This window comes from Panicum hallii, chromosome 7, assembly GCF_002211085.1.
Source record: "Panicum hallii strain FIL2 chromosome 7, PHallii_v3.1, whole genome shotgun sequence".
Lineage (NCBI taxonomy): Eukaryota > Viridiplantae > Streptophyta > Magnoliopsida > Poales > Poaceae > Panicum > Panicum hallii.
In genome coordinates, this window is record NC_038048.1 from 34,106,190 (window position 1) to 34,122,413 (window position 16,224).

Here is a 16,224-nt window from a genome sequence, read left to right on the forward strand (position 1 = left end):
CACACCTTCTAGTTCATATTGTGACAGAAATAACTATTCTGGGTTCTGTTTTTTTACACAATATGTTCCCTTTCGAGAGGTTCATGGCAGTATTGAAGAAGTACGTGCGTAAACGTTCTCGCCCAGAAGGATGCATTGCTAAGGGCTACGGAACCGAGGAGGTCATTGAGTTTTGCGTTGACTATCTTTCTGATCTCAATCCGATTGGGCTCCCCGTGTCACACCATGAGGGGCGACTAAAGCGAAAAGGCACACTAGGAAAGAAATGTAATGTGCACATCCCTTGTAGTGAATTCAACCAAGCAAACTTCACGGTTCTTCAGAATTCATCTAAGGTGGCTCCATATATTGATGAGCACGTGAATATTATACAGTCTGAAAATCCACAAAAGAATCTTGCTTGGATTACACGCCAACATATAAAAACTTTTGACGGCTAGTTCAGACGAAAATTATTGGGCAACAACACAGTTGATCAAGAACTTCAATGGCTGGCTAGGGGACTATCAATCACTGTCCAGCAATACCAAGGGTACGAAATCAATGGGTATACATTTTATACGAGAGCTCAAGACAAAAAAAGCACCAACCAAAATAGTGGTATCCGTATGTGTATAGTAAACAGTAATGGAGAAAAGAACAACTACTATGGTGTCATAGAGGAGATATGGGAACTTGAATATGGACCCATAGTTGTCCCTTTATTTCGTTGCGAATGGGTGGCTGGAGGAGGCGTAACGAAGGACCGGTATGGGATGATCATAGTTGACTTTAAAAATATTGGATATAAAGATGAACTATTTGTTCTAGCCAAGGATGTGACACAAGTGTTCTATGGAAGAACATGTCGAGCAAACCGAAGAAGAAGTCAGATAAGACGCCTGAAGCAGACAAGGCTGGAAATGAGCCAAAACGGCACATAGTTCTTTCAGGAAAAAGAAAAGTTGTTGGAGTTGAGAATATTTTGGACAATTCGGAAGATTATGACCAGATTGATGACCTTCCTCCATTCTCAGTTGACGTTGACCCTAGCATCCTCTTATCCAAAGAGGACACACCTTACTTACGCTGTGATCACGCTCAAGGCATTTTCGTCAAAAGGAAGATTATCAATGTTCCAGTACATAATGATAATGAGTAGTAGTTTTATATAAATTATGTATTGAATTCTCTCAATCAGTGATGTAATGTAACGCACCGCATCGTATTTATCTCAATTCTTGATACTATTTCTCCAATGATGATATAATATCATCTTCAGATAATATTATATTTTTGCATGGTATAAATATTATTTACATTCACTAATTTTGCATTACTAGAAGCATTGAAACATTAAATTACAAACAAATAATCAAGTAATATGCGAATTGATTATATCATTGTATAGGCTACTATTGAAAAGTTTTTTGAAGAATTTTGCATGGATCAAAATGAAATGTTTTTGATTTATTATCAATAACAGAAACATATACACATATAAACCCTTTACGCTACACATAATTGATAATGGTTGCATATTCGTTAATTTACTTCAATTACTATTATTATTGTGTACATATAATTACTATAATTATTATGTAGCTAAAAATAAGATATAAATTTTTGTTATATTATTCTAATTATTAAGCCTATGTTGAACAAATTTATGAATACTACAAATTTAGTGTAAATGGAAACTGGCGTGGCCAGTTCCTGCGCGCCAATTCCCGCGCGGATGGTACACGTTAGTGCCGGCTGGTAATACCAGCCGGCACTAACTTGAGCACGTTAGTGCCGGTTTGCCGGTTAGTAACACTAGCCGGCACTAACTTGTTCTTCTGACGTCACGTGGGCGTGTTAGTGCCGGCTGGTAATACCAGCTGGCACTAACTTGAGCACGTTAGTGCCGGCTAGTATTACCAGCCGGCACTAACTTGTCCATCTGACGTCACGTGGGCGCGTTAGTGCCGGCTGGTAATATCAGCCGGCACTAACCGCGCCATCCCCCCAACAAATTAGCCCCTTCGCCCATTCAGATCGACGTCGCCCCCAACTTACCCGCCGCCCCGACCCTCGCGCCATTGCTACCGGCGCCCGAAGCTCCGGCCGCCGCTCACCTCGTCGTCCTCGCGCCATTGCTGCCGCCGCCCGAAGCTCCGGCCGCGGCGCACCTCGTCGTCCTTGCACGCGGCTCGTTCCGCGCAGCCCGGCCGCCCGGCTGCCCCTGCCGCCTCGAGGTCCTCGCGCCACTGCTCGGCGTCCTCGCGCCATTGCTGCGTCGCCCGAAGCTCCGGCCCCCACCGTCCACCCCTCCCTCCGGACCTCCTCCTCGCCCTCCGAAGAATCTGCTGAATCCCTGGCTTTTTGAGAAGAAGGTTTATATCTGCATTTGCTTGATCTTCTCAACTTTGATCATTAGTAGATGAGTTATATTCTTCGGTAATTGGAATACTGATAAAAGTCGAACAAACTCGAAGGTCGATGGAGGAGGTATATGAGTTATATTCTTCGGTAATTGGATTGTTGCTGCCAAGTCTGCACTGCCACATGTCATTATCATCGTGATTCACCATGCACATAAACAAGATCTCCACTTTTTCAATAGTTTTACTGTCTGAATATTTGTTGTCATTTAACTTCTCAAATTAAGCATATCATGAATTCATGATCACTAATTATTCAGCCCATCTGGATCCCACCGATGATTATAAACTTATGCGCTTTGCCTTCCTGGGAATAAGAACAGTAATCATTATTAGTATACCAAATTTATTCTAACTTTAGATGTGAAGGACCATCAATGTTTAAACAAGTACAATCAGTTACATACTTTGTCGTCTAGAGTTCAGAAATAGTTTGATATGTTTAGTTTTCAGATATATATATATATATATATGCACTAGATAAATTGGCATCGTTTTTAATTTTCAGAAGGTGTTTACAAACTACACGTGCTTGAATTTCTGCTTAGAGCGGTTGAGATGCATTTGTATAATGCAATATATAAGATTAAATTATACCTCAACTAATATTTTTAGCTTCAGAGAAGTCAAACAGTGATGGCTTATAGATCGAGCATGAACAGAAGTAGCTTGCTCATATATGTTGTTAGTTTGCTGCATAATCTGGCGTGCTTGTGATCATCAAATTTGTACAGATACATGCTTCTAATTTGGTCCATGGTGGTGCCAGACAGTAGTAGAGACTAATAGAAATAGATCAGAAAACAGCTCGAGTGATTGCTTATACTCTGAATTTTTACTCTTGAGCACTTTCAAGTTTATTGCTTGCCTGTTTGGTCTGCTAAGAAAGAATTGCAGATATATGGTGGTTTTCATTTTGCAGCTATCATATTCTTATTCTGATACAAAATTGCAAATTATGTCATACAAACTGCATGTATTAACCAGCTACTTGCACGTGAATTTCATAAACATATGACCAGTGCTGGATAGAATCTTGTTTTTCAGTAAGGGAACTTCTATATTGTGTTAGTTTTCTAATGGCCTATGAACAAGTGCTCTTTAAACATGGATATATCTATTTGTGCTTGAATAAGCTTTGTGATGGGCTGATGGATGCTTATTTCTGATCTCTGTTTGTATTTTCTTTAGCTTCTTGCCCTAGCTGTTTGCCTATTTTAGTATCCAATTACAAAGATTTCTGCAGTAACAGAAGCTATCTTCTTGACTGATATGGAGCTAAACACAAACACAGTATGTCCCAGGAGGCAAGAGTCAAAGACATTTGTTAATGTAGTCTAGATTTCCTATATTTGAGATTTACTTGTTTATTAGCAGTAGACCACTCAAATAAAATTTATGTCTGATCTATGAGTTGTATGACATATTGTGTGTGGTCAATGCTTCGTGTAATGCTCAATGCTAATCCATGTTAGAACACCATTTCTATAATTCAAATGTCAATATGGGTACGTGGGGTTTAATGTGTTGGTTTCAGTTGATATCATCAAGCATCACGCTGCTGGAAGGTCTGTTGATTTTTTATTTTATTTTTGCTTTTTTCATTTGAATATGATTATAGAGGCTATTCTTTCATTTATGTGACATTGTGTCTAATTGTATTATGTGTTCCATGTACTCTGTGTATTACTGTAATTTTTTTTCATCGCCCGTAGCAATGCACGGGTGCGAACCTAGTTACAGTTAAATTTATAATTAATATATTTGACTTTGATCAAATCTAAAAATTGCTATAGTTTGGGATAAAGGTATAGCATATCATAATTAAAAAATGCATGTATGACACCTTGATGTCGAAATGTTAAGACTGAAACCTTGCAAATACATACATTTTATTAGTACTAGAAAATACTTAATGTTTTTTTATTGTTTCGGGTAGTGGAAATGGATCCTACGGACAACCAAGACGAGTTAATGCACGAGCTCATTTGTGGTAGTACTGGGCAAATAGCTCCAGAGTTTCATGAGGACGAGAACGATGGCAGCCAATTTTTAAACTTGCATTATCATGGCGACGAGGAGCAAGATATTAGTGGGGAGGAAGAAGAAAATGTCGAGGAAGCCGAGGTATGAAATTTAGTGATTCTTCCAGGCATCAGGATAAACGTTTTGTCAATACCTGCCGCGACGTCCACTAGTTGCTAGCAACCCGCTTGATAAATTTGCGATTCTTTCAGGCATCAGGATCGACGAAGCCTAAACGGAAACGTGGCTCCAAGAGAAAGATGGTAGGATGTACGACCATCACGGAGATCAACGAAGCAACCGGCGAGCCACTAGCCCCTGGTCAAATTAAGACGACCTTTGTAAATCAATCGGGATATCTTGTTAGGGAGAACGTCCCCATAAAGTACAAGCTTTGGAAGAGAAATAAAGTCTCTGATCGACCTGAAGATATCATGCCAGATTCAGAGAAAGATTTGTTATGGAAAGAGGTGTCGTTGCACTTCAACTTTCCCCCAGACAAAGCTGACAAAGTAAAGGGATGGGCATTTAAGAAGATGGCAATTCAGTCTGGCTCGTTCAAGAAAAAATTGGTGGCAAACTTTGTCAACAAGGGCCTCACACCAGATTTTGATAAAGTCTGGAAGAAGCAACGAGAGTGGTGGAATGAATTCGTGAATTACAAGCACAGTGCTGACAGCATGGCAGCCTCGATTCAAGGCAAAATGAATGCTAGCAAAAAGACAAACTTCCATAGACTTGGGCCTGGAGGTTATAAGGTTGCTGTTCCGAAATGGGAAAAGATGGAAAATAATTTAATTGCAAAAGGAATCGTACCGCAGACCTTGAGTTGGCCCAAACGAGCAAGGTATTACTTCTATGCTCATGGAGGCACACTAGACCCCGACACTGGAATGTTTGTGACTAGTGACGTACTAAGAGAGGCTGCCCAAAAACTTGACGACACAATGAGGCGTACGGAAGAAGGAACCTTCCAGCCCAACAGAGAGAATGACGAGCTGACTTACGCTCTTGGGAATGCGGAACACACTGGACGGACCCGAGGCGTGGGCGTAGTTCCATGGAAATATGGCTTTTCCGGAGATCTCGAAACCTACCGAAGCCGATGCAGAAGCAAGGCAGTAGTGGCAGAGAAGATCTGTAGCCTAGAAAACCGGATAATGTCACTTGAGGCAGCAGTTGGGCAATGCTCGGACCAACCAGCTGCCAATGTGGAGTTCAGCACCCTACTTTGGGTGCCGACAGGACGAGGGACCCCATCGACGACATCCCCGTTAGGACCCAATGTGAGCTTCTGGTTCTTTATGGGAAAAAGCTCAAAGTTTGTGCTGAGGGTTATGCGGAAGTCGAAGAAGAAGGCAGGACAATACATTGCCAGCCAATTCCTGAAAGATTCGCCAGAGTCTTTGTTGACCGAATTACTGAAGAACGCTGGGAAGACTTGGACCTCCCGATCCCTATAGGTCCTGAAGAAACAGAACTACAACATGCCGTACACACATGGATTGCGTGGCCAAAGCGCGACATAAGATTGGTGCAAGCAGCCACAGATTCCGCTCGGTGCTCAAGGCAAAAATCACTAACGCCAGCTAATGACAGGAATCCTAGTATTGGCCCACCTTCTCCACCGCCTGCACGGGACCCCAGCATGGATCCTCCATCACCAGCCGCACAAAGCGAGCCAATTTCGGCATCATCACCAGCCGCACAACAGAATCAGAGTCAGCGACAGAAGGCATACACGGTACCTTCGGTCCAGCCATCTCATAAGCAGTAAAGAAAGAAGAAAACGAAGACTCCAGAAAAGAAAAGAAAGAGGCAGAAGAATCGTTTGAAACCTTCTTGCTAAAGCGCAAGCTACTGAGGGAGGCTGCGAACAAGAAACCAGAAATAGATCCGATTACGAAGGCACACTTCATTAAACACTTCATTAAAGATCCCACCAAGGAGAAAGAAAGGGAGTCGGATTATCATCGGCAGATCAGAAAGTGCTACAACAACCCCAAGAATCGACGGATCAATGCAAAGACCGTTCCCCAGCTCAGAGAGCAGTCCAAACAATCGATCCCTCCGTTGATAGTGCCGCGTGAAGAATGTCCTGATGAATCAAGAGATCCGTTGACCATGGCTGGGATGATATTGCAAACTGATCTAACAAGGGCTCAGTTGCTTGGGGAGGCCCTACAGAATGCCCGCGGCAGGAAAAAGTTTGTACTTGGTGAACCTTTGATATGGCCAGAGTTGCTACCATTCCTACCAACGAGAATGGCCGAGTTACACAAATGGTATGCCGTGCAATCTAAAGCTAATGAATTAGAGATGTTCCCAGCCCGGATTAAAGATGAGCATTTCTGGTGGGGGGCAAATGATGTATATATCGAGTTTGAAGCACTTTACGATTTATACCATCAAGATGCCCTTCACAAGTCCCTCGTGAGTGTATGGTGCATGTGAGTATTGTCTCTCGTTTCATTATTTTTAGCCTTGTGTGTTGACGGATCCCCGTTTTTCTTGTGTCCCGTAGGTCAAAAATTCAAATTTGCCGAAAGAAGAACTTCCATAACGTCGGGTTCTTCGACCCCGATATAATACACGAGAAAACGGTAGAGCAAAAGCCTGAAGAAATAGTCAATGTTATATACAGGGGGTTGCGTAAGAATAGCATGTGTCCCTTCATTCTCTTGCCCTACAACCATCAGTGAGTTGTTCTTTGTTAGCCTCTTTTTTTCAATCCCTTCGTATTAATAATACTATTTAATAACTATTATAATCAACATTAATTGGTTATGCGTATGTATATGCACAGCTTTCATTGGATATTGCTTTGTATTCGGATTGACGAGCACAAGGTCTTGGTGTACGACTCGTTAAGGCAAGATAAATCAAAGTACCAAGATCTCATCGAGGTGGTAAATACTGCATGGCGTCGCTACCTCCGCAAACACATAGGCTTGCCCATAGGTGAAATCGAGCCTCTTTATTGGGTGACTGATTTTCCGGTATGAATATACTCTCGCTACTAATGTCATTCGCAATAAACATCAGAAAATTTCTATATCTTAACCCACATTTGTCCATAGTGTTGGAGACAGAAATAAGGAAACAACCTATGTGGATACTACGTATGCGAGTGGATCAACACTTTTGCAAGTGAAAAAGGGCAAATGACATTGGAGGCATTCAATGTACGTGAGCACAATCACATCTGCTCATCATTTTAATTCATTATCTTTTATTCTCATGTTTTTATCAAAAAATGTGACAGCATTGGCGGATGAAAGAAGAACTCATTGAAATGGCTGGATCAGGGCAATTCAAGAAGCTATATGCGGATTCCTGCTCGATGAAGTCATAAATTCTAAGGGCGAATTTTATGGCGATGTCCGTACAAGCGTCGCCAAAAAAGATCCGACGACGGGGAAGCTGATAAATTACTATAGTTGATGTTCTTAATAATTTGTAATATCTCAAGTACTTTTGAACTACTAAGTGTTCCATACATGATGAATATATATATATATATATAATATTAGTGTAATATGCTGTCCTAATATTACTGTGCAATGCAAAAAGTACGATTATGTAGTCGCATACGGTAGAAATACGCATAGCCATACGTATAAAAATAAAAAACAAAAGATAAATAGGAAAAAAGATTTAGTGCCGGCCAGTTATACCAGCCGGCATTAACCTTGCTGCCAGGAGCCGGACGGGGTCGGGCACGTTAGTGCCGGCTGGTATTTCGGACCGGCACTAACGCTCGCCCTTTAGTGCCGGTCAATATAGCCGGCACTAACGACTGTCACGTTAGTGCCGGCCATTTAGTGCCGGTCACAGGGACCGGCACTGAAGCTTCCTGTGACCGGCACTGATGTGCCTTTCTCCGGCAGTGTTTACATTTCATTTCAGGACGGAGAAAGTAGTAAAGAAGAAAAAACTAAAAAGAAACTATTTTATTATCGAACTTTCTCCATCATGCGGCTTCTTACATCAAACGTGAAAATGGCTAAAAAGAGATCATTTTGTCGACGGGGTAGTTGCAATGCAAGCACAGCGCGGAGGACATCATGGCTTCCGTTTGATATGATCTGGATCGTCTTTGCATCTGCAGATTACTCACTAGTAGAATATTAGAATATAATAGTAGGCCGGGACTAGTATAGTGTATCAGTTGAACGGTGCACGACCTCGATCGCCGCAATTCCGTGGATCTTCTTTAGTCCGGTGCAACCAACAAACCACCCCAAGTTGGCATCTCCTCGATCAAACCAGAGACTAAAAAAGTCGCCTAAATGGATTGTTAAAACCACGGGTCCCTCACATCATAGTTCGAACGAAACAACCGTGTTAAAAAAACTACGACTTCAAATGATGGTTCATCAAGATTGTAGTTAATATACCTGATGGATGGAATGAAACCGTTGGCAGTGAAACTAAGGGTGTGTTCGTTTCCTACGATCTAAAGTTTAGAGGTGTCACACAAAGAGAATTTTGTTATTTAGAAGTATTAAATAAAATCTAATTACAAAACTAATTGCAGAACTCCAGGGCTAATTCGTGAGACGAATCTAATGAGGTATATTAGTCCATGATTAGCGGATGATTAATGTAGCATCACTGTGACAAATTATGGATTAATTAGGCTCATTAAATTTGTCTCGTGAACTAGCACCCATCTGTGCAAAAAGTTTTATAAACAGATTTTATTTAATACTTCTAAATAGCAAGATTCTCTTTGATGCGACGGATCTAAACTTTAGAGGGGAGGAAACGAATACACCCTAAGTCCACTTATTGATATGCGTTCCAAACAGTGTACAGTGATAAATTGATGAAAGAAAACTCTCACCTCGCGTTGCTGAAAAGTACAAAGCTCTCTCTCACATCGAATATTTGGTTACTAATTAGAAGTATTAAATATAAACTAATTATAAAACTAATTGCATAGATGGAGGCTTTATTAAGTCTAATATCACGATTTGACAATGTGGTGTTACAATAAACATGCGCTAATGATGAATTAATTAGGCTTAATATATGTGTCCGTGAAATAGTCTCCATCTGTATAATTAGTTTTATAATTCATCTATATTTAATACTCCTAATTAGTAATCAAATATTCGAAGTGATATAGACTAAAGTTTAGTCTTTGGATCCAAACACCCCTTAAGTACACTGATTGATGCATTTCCAAATAGTGTACAGTGACAAAATGACCAAAAGAAACCCTCACTTCGCGTTGCTCTAAAGAACAGGGAAAGTACGAGCTCTCTCGTTCGTGCGCAAGATTCAGCATCGAATAGCCAATGCAAATCCAAGAACTAGCTAGTACTCGCACCAGTACCGTCATTTATCTCGAGAAATAACCATGAAGCTCGTGTGCCGTCCTTGTTTAAAAACTGGGGACGCCAAGATATTGTCCCACTCCCCAGGCTGATGATGCAGCCGGGGTTGGAATCCGAGCCATCGAGATGCCACGCCCGGCACTCCAGCATCGGGAACTCCTCGAGAAGTAACCACCGGTGCCCACCGCTAAGCAGAACTGCAAGTGGGTCACACAGTCGCACGGGATGTCCCCTGAACCCCACGGCCACGAGGCCGGCAAGTGGCGTCCACGGCCGGTGATCGCCTCGCCCTCTTGCGTGGCGTCTGCTGCTGGCGGCGGTCTGGCGCAACCGCCGCCGCCGCTGCTGCGAGCGACCTCGTTCTACTGTGCAGAATTGCAGCCAAGTCCAGGTCCTGCAGCTTCTCGTCACGTTCTGATTCGACGCCACATGGCGGCGGCCGCGTGCGGACAAGACGCCCGCACCCCCGGTGTCCCCGCTCTCCCGATGGGGACGGCGCGCGCGCGTCCACCTCGTCTCCACACCGTCACGTGCCGGCGCAGAGGTATCCTAGGCTCGGTCGAGCTGATGGAGTGATGGATGAGATGAGCCCGCGTCGCGCGCGCCACCCACGACCACGAGCCCTCGCCACGCCAGTAGGGTCCTCGACACGGGGTCAGGCAGGAATGGAGCGGCTCCGCAAGAGATTGTTAGCAGCCGACACAGAGATGGGGATAACAAACGTGTGCGATCCTGTGGGACGTGGAGCCCATGGCGTCCGATTCGTCGGGCCTCGATCGATCTCCCTCGCCCTCGCCCTCGCCCTATCAGTTCAGCTTGGACGCGTTCGTCCGCTCCGGCTCACTGCTCCGGCGGGGACACAGCCCACGAACGCGAACAGGAGGGCGTGCTGCGTACGTGTACCCAATAATCCGCCCGTCCTTTGCTCAAGAAAGAAAAAAACATCGCCATCAGCGCGACGTCTCAACTGTCTCGCTACAGTAGTTTCGAGCCCGCTGATCGATTCGATCGATCGGGGCCGGGGCAGCGCTCATGTTCCTTTTGCTCGTCACGGCACGGCACGCAAGGAGCAAAGGGGGGCGTCCGTCCTTCCGCCTCCATCCCTGGCTAGTACTAGACCCTAGACCCTAGTTCTTCGGCTACGCCTACGCAGCATGCACGGAGAGGGAGCAGTGGTTGGCGCGGCCACCGGCTGCTCGCCGTGCCGGGCCGGGCCACGCAGCAGCCAGGCCAGCAGGTCAACGCGGGCACGTCGCGTCATCACCTACCTTACCTTCTCGTCGTTCCCTCGACGTTGTTGTACGGTTGCGTGCCGTAAATTCGAGAGCTCCCACCGGTCACACCGACCGGTCTCGTCAAACGGCCGGTTTTACGCGGGGGCTCCGGGCGCATGGCCGGGCAGCATTGCTCTCGCCGAACCGCCGGCCACGGACGCTGGGAGTGGGACGACGAAGACGAGCCTAAGGTGGAGCGCCGCGACCGTACCGCGACCTGCCGCTGCCGGTGTCGATAATTGGCAGCGGCCGTAGCACGACCCGTAGGTCGTGCGACTTCGGCGACGAAGGACTACGCGTGTTCTGGACAGCGGGATCCCAGGAGATGTGTAACTAGCTAGGGAGTCGCTTTGAGTCAAGATGGAGGTTTGGGTCGTCAGGACGGGGAAGAGGGATGGAGGCGAGGAATAATCAAGTCGAGCAGGTACTGGGCAGAGTTGGATCTTCGTATCCCCGAATCCAAGGAAGGCGTAGGATGACACCTAGCCTACGTGTCGACTCTCATGATGGATAATGCGTAATGCAACTCGCATTTCAGAGAGGGATTTTCTGTGAGCCTTTGCACGATGCAGTAGCTGACAGCAGACACATGCCGGGTCAGATTTGACGCTATCCGCTTGAGGTGCGGGTGCGGCCAGCACGGTCGCGGGCATGCGGCGACCCCGCGAGGAGGCGCGGCCATCTAGGCATCTACCCGCCGGTGTAAAATTGTCCTGGAAGGCTGGAACCACTGGCTGCTCAGCGTTATATTGTACTGGGCTGTTTACTTTGGCCCAACTATTTGGGCTTTTAGGCTGTCTGGTCTCGTTGTTAGAAATTGGACACCTCTAGGAAGCCCCCATAAACCCTCGCCGTCGGCCGTCCCCGATCCCTTCCACAGGGCCGGCGGCGGCGCGCTCGCCCAAGCTGGTAGGTGCGCGTGCTCCCTCCCTCATTTCAATTGATTGGCTGCAGGTTGGTCGGCGTTAACTTGTTCGCTGGGGAGTGCGAGCTTAATCGGCCACCATGGATGGTAAGCGCGCTTCGTGCCTTTCATTTCCCTAACCCCCTGGTTACCTACATGCGCTGTGATGTGTCAGTATTGGGGAGTAGGTTGTGTTTCAGATAAAATGGGTTTACGGTGATTTGGAGTAAGATTATCATAAATGCTTGGTGAGCTAGGGTGTCAAACCCTTGTGCTAACATGGGATCAGCCAAGTGCCCAAGTTAGGTTAGGGACAGAAATTACAGCTCTAGCATATAATCTGGAATTATGGTTGCACTTGCACAGTGGTGAAGTTTCATTACAGGAGTACAGAAGGGGAACGATGTGCAACGTTGCTGCAGCAAATTGAACAAAATAGCTTTCCTATTTACAAATGGACTGAGCCATACATGATCAAAGGCTGCCATTTTTTCTGATTATGCAATAAGTAGATCAATGCTATCAAGAGAAGCAGGGAAGCAATTAGAATAATCATAATACCACACAGTTTTGCTGAATTGTATCACAGTTCGCAGCTTTCAATTGTGTGCCCTGAGTATAGCTTCTGCTTGATATTGTCAATTTCTCATGACTATTTTTTCTCAAACAGTCGATAAGCAAGAAACAATGGAGGAGACCATCCTTGTTGGTGATGATCTCATGCGAGGGCCACCACCACCTGTCATACCGAAAGAGATTGCGTCGCATGTCCTTGAAGGTGTTGAGCTTTGTGATGGTATACTAAGGAATCTTTTCTTATGTGAGTAATTGCTTTTTTCTTACATTGATATTATCTTTCTCTTATTCCTTGTGCATTTATGTGGGAAAATGTTATGAGAAAAACATCATTTCTGTTCTCCAGGCCTGCAAATAAATGATATTGAGCCATTCTGCCAAGATGAAATCGTGCTATACCGACAATGTGCTGAGAAAAGGGTTAGTTGTATTAAAACCATTTGCCTGTTATCTGATTTTGTTTGGTGTTTATTAAACCGTATAGCATTGCATCTTATTATAACAGGACAAGGAAATAAGAGAACGGATGCAAGATAGTGAATATAAACTGGGTTCTTCGATGCCTCTGGAAGAAGCAAAGGGGAGAGCTACCCAACTCCAATCAGAAGTCACGCTGCTAGAAAGGTAGTTTCTTAACTGATGATTTGCCTGTTATACTACCATAGCATCATCATGTTACGAGTCCTGTCTCCTAGATGAATAATTAAGTTTTTTCTTTCTCATAAGAGATTTAAGAGCTGCAGTAGAGTGATCCACTTAACAACAAATGTCTTTATGCTGAATGCTTCCACGGTAATTTCCAATTTGAACTAGTAAACTAGACAGGGAGCAGGAGAAAAGTGGTAGGAACATGGTAGTATAGTCTTTGACTCATCCCAGGATCCTGTTAATCCATTTGATGGTTACGCAGATGACAGCTCTTTGCTTTTATCATGCTTTGACGGTTATCGCACCTGTTAGACTTAACTGGCATTATGATATTATTATCAAGCTTTATGTAGGAAATGAGCCCTGCATGAGCAAAAACTTATGTGATTCTACTGGGGGTGAATTGGGTAGTTTGTGGAGAGATGGGGATAGTAACCATGCTGAGAATGCAGACAAAAAGTTATGTTGAGTAACTCTCCAAGAGCTAGTGTCCTTTTCCCACCCTAAACATTCAAGCTCTTAATGATGGATCACAGCACACAGTGCATGTTAGTTTTATTCTGCCAAATACATAGCTGCTTATTTTCTTATACTATATACTTTCAAACTAAATTGCTACCCTACCTCATAGATCTTGGTGGCTGATGCCAACAGAATCATAAAAAAGGAATACTCATAAATGGTGCTGTTTCAGTACACTTAAGTACTTTTAGATTGATTAGCTGCACAGTTCCTGCTTGGTGTACTATAGGAAGGAGCTTTTTAGACCTTTGCACACCAATTATTCTTTCTGATGAGTAGTTCTTATTCTGTTGTTCCACAGGCTTATGAGTAACACTGGACCTTCCAAAAGAATCACCAGTTAAACCACATGCTGCTGATGTTTTAGCGCAGTACCTGTCGTTTCTCTTTTATAAGTCATATTTTGCTAAGCACAGGAATTAGGAAGATACAAACAAAAGGAATGTAGATTGACACGACCAGGGTATCCTTGGTTTTAAATCTCTTGGGCCTAAGAGAGAATAGTTATTGTGGATGTTACTCATGAATGCTGAGAGGTCAAAATAAAGCTCTAAATAAAAGAGGGCAAAAGAGAGAAAAAATTACCAAATCTGCATTTGAATCTGGTATTTTTGAATAATATTAGGAAACTTACAGGCATTACATTTTAAAATGGAGGCCTTGTGTTGGTAATATACTACGTCCGACTCAAATTACAATGCGTTCTGGATTTACTAGATACATATATTTTACTATGCATCTAGATGTACACTATATCTAGATATATAGCAAAAACTATGTATCTAAAAAAGCCAAAACGAATTGTAATTTGGGATGAAGGGAGTATAATTTTTTAATTTGCTGTTAGTTACAGTACGGTAAACATCAGGAATCATGACTTGTAGTGAATTTCCTATTAATTCATTCATTCTGCTTGTGTGAGGTCTTATACTTCTCTGTAGGCGCCTGATTCTTGCAAGTGGACTTGAGGGTATGGAAGGATTTCGGCAGAGATGGAGCTTGCACGGACAGCTTGAAGATACGAGGTAGTTATTTTGACTCTGTACCAGTCATATACTAACTTGTGCTCATTTTGGTCTTTATAATGGAAAGGTTTGCCTTGTAAAAGTGAACCATGAGAATGTAGTGGACTTCAAAATTCAGATTCATGGAATGACAATAACTCAAAGTCGGCAGCCTCTTAATTTACATACAAATAATGGGTCTAAGTTACCAAATCACATATCTGAAAAAGATCTTATCAAATTATTCTGTTGGGTCTGGTTAGCCTCTTAGTTAAGTAGTATGAGCAGAATTGCTCTGAGATCATTTAACAGGAAAACTTAATTAAGCTTTTTTGTAGCGGGACATGATTGAGCAGACTTGCCTTGCTCTTTTACCTTCTTAATCAATATTTGTTATTTCAGTTCCACTGTGGTTTTTGCCATCATATTATAATCATGCCATTTTCTATGGCGCAGCATGCTCTAGAGTGTAGACTACTGTGGTTATTTAAAGCAGGTTACTGAACTTGCGTTGCTGAAGTGCGTCAGGGCTTTCTTCAAATGAAATTGTCCATTGTTTGAGGGGATAAATCAAACTTATTTCTTAAACATGATCAGCTTGTGTTTTCTGTTCTACTTTGCAATCTTGTCTTTGCAGGAAAAGACTTGTGGCACTGAACCGTGGCATTGGAAAAAGAGAGAACCAAAGTTCTATGGGGGAAGGGACAAAATCAGCTCCAGCTGGGAAGAGGTATTAATTGCAACATCACTCACTTATTAATTTCTTCAATACTGTACCCCCAAACCAGCCATTGTATTTGCTAGTGAATGGATTTGCTTATACGCAGCTTTAATTTTTGAATTTGAAAATACAGAAATCAGTCAAGTGTAGACCTTGAAACCATTTGTTGTAATGTACATATATTCTCTGCTCATTTTCCCATACATCTCTGCCAGGCTGCCAGCGCCTCTTCATGAGTTAATGACAATCTTGGTTGTTTCTTTATCAGTGGAGTAGGTTGTCTAATATACTCTACCCTGTGCTTGCCGCGGATTTACAGTACGCGCTGTGCAGGGTCCGCAAACCCCAAAGGCAGCCCCATTCAGCTGTACAACCATTTTGATCTTTTGATCCAGATGTTGCGGATAACTTATTAGCTTCCTTTGAGCAACTTCCTGAAGCAAGATTGCAACTGGTAGAGCTATAATATGTCGACTCTACGCACCTCTATGGTCGTACCCTATACACACCTCTAAAGAGTGTGCCGTACTCATGTCTTCTGCCTCTCAACTCTCAATATGAAACCTTACTCTGAAGATTCCATTGCTTTTGTCATGAGATATGTCTGGATTGCTGACTGTGATCTTAGTGTTGTTTGTTCCATCGCCTTTTGGCTGTTATGGAATTTGAATTGAGATCATGACACCACCTGGGGCACTCATGCTGAACTAGTTTGTTGCCTAACTTTTAATTTTCTGAAGTTGAGTTGCTGGATTGTTTTCGTTTTTCTTTCTCTTTTCTTGCTCTTTATCTTTGGACAT

At 43.4% G+C, this 16,224-nt stretch overlaps 1 protein-coding gene across 2 annotated transcripts; it reads left to right on the plus strand.

Moving 5' to 3' along the window:
- The first annotated feature begins 11,917 nt into the window (after positions 1-11,917).
- LOC112898978 lies at positions 11,918-16,098 on the plus strand. 2 transcript variants are annotated; one of them, XM_025967306.1, is made up of 7 exons: positions 11,918-12,061; positions 12,624-12,773; positions 12,876-12,949; positions 13,035-13,153; positions 14,641-14,724; positions 15,341-15,433; positions 15,640-16,098. In XM_025967306.1, exons 1-7 carry the CDS (start codon positions 12,055-12,057, stop codon positions 15,698-15,700), a joined length of 588 nt encoding a protein of 195 aa, XP_025823091.1. In that variant the 5' UTR covers positions 11,918-12,054; the 3' UTR covers positions 15,701-16,098. The 2 variants fall into 2 exon arrangements, with proteins under 2 accessions (XP_025823091.1, XP_025823092.1); XM_025967307.1 differs by lacking the exon at positions 15,640-16,098 and having other exon boundaries at positions 15,341-15,440.
- Positions 16,099-16,224: the final 126 nt, after the last annotated feature.